Source organism: Limulus polyphemus, unplaced genomic scaffold (genome assembly GCF_000517525.1).
Source record: "Limulus polyphemus unplaced genomic scaffold, Limulus_polyphemus-2.1.2 Scaffold1163, whole genome shotgun sequence".
Classification (NCBI taxonomy): Eukaryota; Metazoa; Arthropoda; class Merostomata; order Xiphosura; family Limulidae; genus Limulus; species Limulus polyphemus.
The window spans coordinates 255,935-260,320 of record NW_013666773.1 but is presented as its reverse complement, the minus strand read 5'-3'; the positions used below and the strand labels follow the sequence as shown (position 1 = coordinate 260,320).

General features: G+C 31.7%; 1 protein-coding gene across 1 annotated transcript in view; it reads left to right on the top strand.

Moving 5' to 3' along the window:
* The first annotated feature begins 2,093 nt into the window (after positions 1 to 2,093).
* Positions 2,094 to 4,386, top strand: part of LOC106462426 (stress-induced-phosphoprotein 1-like) — an 87,980-nt gene continuing 85,687 nt past the window's right edge. Inside the window, exon 1 of the mRNA XM_013922352.2 lies at positions 2,094 to 2,436. Coding sequence (XP_013777806.1) covers positions 2,416 to 2,436 — 21 coding nt within the window. The 5' untranslated portion in view covers positions 2,094 to 2,415. The remainder of the gene's footprint in view (positions 2,437 to 4,386) is intronic.

The following is a 4,386-nucleotide window of genomic DNA, read 5'->3' as shown; positions in this document are numbered from 1 at the left end:
CCTGCTTCGTCTCTGTCTCCACTACTGCTTCGACCTCGTCTGTCTCTCTCACTATCTAGCGCACTTATATACAATAATACTGCCTGTTCTAGAAACTTCTAAGACTCTCAACACGTGCTACCAGCGTCAATTGACTCCCGCTGTCGCAACACACTAGCGAATCTTCTAGAATATTCGTCACGTGTCCCCCCACTGTCGTAACACTATATTCATGAAGAGAAAGACAGGAAACTTTGTAAATAAAAATTCTATGTTTATGGCACCAAAATTTTGCGGTTTTTTCAGCTGCATTGATTTTTTATAATAATGCTTGTAGAATAATAATAGATTTGTCAGAAAATGCTTTGTGGAAGTAAATCTGAATTATTTGACTATGGCTGAGCTGTGAAAAGAAAGAGATTAGATTGAATGTAAAGCAGAGTAAAAACAATCTTTATCTATTTCTAAAATAGAATAAAAATCAGTGCAGTGACGGAAGACCGCACCTTTACTAAGCCTCCAAAGGTCTCTGCGAACTCTGTTAAGGAAATAATCTGTAAATCTAAAAAATAATAACTGTATAAAACTGAAAAAGCATAGCATTATATACATGAAATAATTCTTCTGAAAGCAGTGTGTAATCTACGTTGCGCTGGTCATTTCCAACTTTACAGAAATCTTTACCACGAGAGATGCACGTCATATCATAGGTACATGTTCCAGAACATTAGGTAACAAGAGCAATCAGAAAGATTGCATACCCTCGCCCCGTCGCTCTTTTTTTAGAGATTTCATGCGTTTATATTGGATAACTTCAAATTTCACCTTCGAAAGTACAGAAAATCCTTCTCAGATTCAAAATGATCAACGATCCGGTTCATTTTTTTTTATTTTTATTTTTTGTAGTGTGATGAGGAGTCTCAATCTTAATGTGGTTATGAAATTTGATATTAATCTGATCACACTTTACAGAGTTCTTAACCCAAAACAGCAAAAATGCCCTATCTCTCCATTATATATATAAAAAAAAAGCTTCAAAGTGATCCGGATTTGGATCTGGAAAAGATTTGGGGAGGACTGTCTTAGTGACTTTCCATCTGTTGTAATATTTTCGTGTACATCGGTCAATTAGTTTTCGAGATACGCGCGCTGAGACACAGAAGACAGACACGCACATACAAGGACCTAATTGCAATACCCTCGCCACCCCCTCTCCGGGGAGAGGGTAACTATGGCAGAAGGAACTTCCTTGACTAACACTATAGTTAAAAGTACATACACTTATGTGCCTGCAAATTGTGAATAATTTTAAGTGAGCCTTAGAATTAAATAAAGAGGGTATAAATAATATAGTATGCTTTCATACTCTTTTAATAATTTTTGTTAGATTTATTTTGGGTATTCAAATTAATATTCACCATTATGGTAATTAAGAAATACTTTCATTATTTGACCTGAGTTTAAGCTGAATTTATTTATATTTTTAATTTATTTCGCAAAGACCTAGGTAAATCATCATCTTTAATTGTAAAGTGAACCTTTTAAATTCGGCACGATCAAATTACATTTGGCTAATAACATAAATTTTATGCATTTGAATTAACATTCTTCAACGATTCTTCACGGCATTGAATTTTATCTTGGTCTGTATGCCATAACTACCTGGTAAAAGACTTTTATGCTGATGGAAAGTGCATTACTTCTCTGTTAAATCGAAATCCAATTTTTAGGGTTGTAAACCCTCATACTTAACGCTGAGCCCCTGGGAAGAGAGGTGGTATGGTTACATGTGAACCATAAATATATATGTATTATTTTATTTTAAAAATAGATATTCGAGTGTTTTCTATCATAGCAGCATGAAAATATAAATTTATTATTCTGAATTACCCTGTATTTTAATAAAAATAAAAAATTAAATCAATTTGCAATTAAGTAAAAAATTACGATTTGAAAGCATAAAATGTTTTCAGAAAAACATTGTTACCTAAGATATACAAAGATTTCTTAGAAAATTTCTTGTTCTTAATAACGATTAATTGAGCATATTGCTTTAAATTTTAAGTCGATTTGACCTTAATAATGACGTCAGAGATATCAACTATTTCAGCAAGTGGAGGCAGTACATATATTACTGTGCTTATGCTCGAAAGAATTTTCCAGAAGTTGATAGTGTTGAGCTATAGTTGGAGGTGATTTGAAAAGGCTGTTCAAACGTGGTTGGCGAGTGTAAAGGTTTTGTTGGTCCGCTCCTTGTGTTGCTGTGATTTCTATTTCTAAGCAACCGAAAAGAGGAATTCACAACGGTACAGTTTAACTTTGAAAGTAATTTGAAATTGATCTGTACCATCCTATAAAAAACATCGTAACATACAATAAAAATTTAAATAATCACGAAACTATTGCAGCACTGAACTTCCGAGAAAGAAAGCGAAAATGAGTGGCCAAGTTGATCAGGTAAGTGAGCTTAATTTTGTTCAATTTCAACTTAAGTGTAACTTGCATTTATAATTTATTTTATATAATTTGTAGTTATAATGTTATATACGCCTAGTTATTATTTTTAAAGCTGTAACGATAACATAAGATCTGCAGGAATTATTTAACTGACAAAAATCCAACTTCATTGGCTTAAACTTTTATTACTTTTAACTTCAGTTAAAATTTAAGTTAACGTTGTAATTTGTATTTCCAACCCAAGCCTAACGTTAATCTAATTGCACATTTTGCAAATTACATTTACAGACTGAGTGTTAATAATTTAAAAGTAAAAGTAAGGTAAACTGTGAATAAGATTAAGTTACATAACTTATAAAAATCATTGAAATTTGAAGTTACAGAAAGACAACTGAAAGTGAAAGATTCATAATATTTTTGTGTAACAACTGTTGTCTGTAGTGTTTTTTGTTTTTTTTCATATAGGACAAGGTCACATAACATTACTACCAATACTGGTATAATATTGTTAAATAGTTAATACACCATAATAATTAATATGTTAATAATTCATGGTAGCAAAGGTCTGCTTTTTACTTTACTGCATGTGACCAGTTATTAAACTTTAAAGGGTTTCATGAACTATTTACAAGAAATCATAAAGACCTTGTAGTAGAAAAAAAGGTCAGTGACATAAGAGTAGTAGTTTTAAAACAATCCAGTTTATTGGAAAACATCTATATATTTTACATTCAGAAATTTGAAAGCATAGCAGACTAAAACTCTGAAACTTTATTTGGGTCCTATTGAGTATTAAAAATAGTCAGAAATCATCAAAAAGTGTGAATAAAGAAATAAAAAAAAAAAAGCAAATAATTGACTCATTTCGGTATATGTCCAATACTTCATACATTATGTTTTCTTGATGCTGCAGCTTTCATAGCTTGTAAATCTTGCCAAAAAGGCCTAAGCAGTTGGTGCTAATATGTAATATCAAGCCATTAAGTTAAAAAAAACAACTAGTTATCTGTCAGTAACTTTGTATTAATTGATTTCGTGATTATTCGTAAAAGGTATGTAATTATATATACCACTGTAAATGCTACTGATTAGTATGGTAGATTTTGTGCACTAGTTAGCCAGGCTGCATTTTATGTTCAACTTTGTGCATGATGATGATGGGTAAAATATAATACATGGACTAGCTAACTAAAGAATGAATATTTGTTGTAAAATTCTTATCAGTGCTATAAGTATAGCTACCAGATTTGGACACCACTTGATTTCATACCTTTAAGTTGCATGTTGAATCATTTTTTGACCTCACCTTTTTTTCACATCTAAGATGTTTTTGATTAGATATGGTGACATTTTGTTAATACACACCAAATACAAAAGTGACACTCGATAATAACTTCCTTTGCCATGGAATTTAGATTAACAGTTTCTTGTCTCATAAGCATGCACTGAGTACAGCCTTATCAAGCATATCAAGCTGAATGCTCTTTTTTTCATAAAATTTAGCAAATTTGTGCTTAAAAATTGGCAATGAATAATGTATAATAACTGTCCACCCATATGGTTCTTTTGAAAACTTGAGCAAACTTGGCTTAACCAATACTTATGTATCTGCAAGTGCTGTCACTGTATAGTTCTGCTGCTCTAAATCAGCCGTCTTTAATCCAAATGATGAAAAACTAAAAACAGTCCACTTTTACACGTAGGTGAAGCTGAAGTAAAAATGTTAGACCGTTAGCTCATATGACTTTTTATATAGCCGTGTGGAAAATATTTTATTGAATTTTAGCAGTTTTTGTTGAAATTACACCAAATAAAACTCCTAATTGTAGGTTGTAAAGATCTATCAGTGTACCAAATTTGAAAAAAATCTATTATAGTTAACTCTTTTAGCACGGTCTCAGTCCCTGGGACCGACCTTCTGCTTGTTATAGTTTTCATGCTATTACTGTT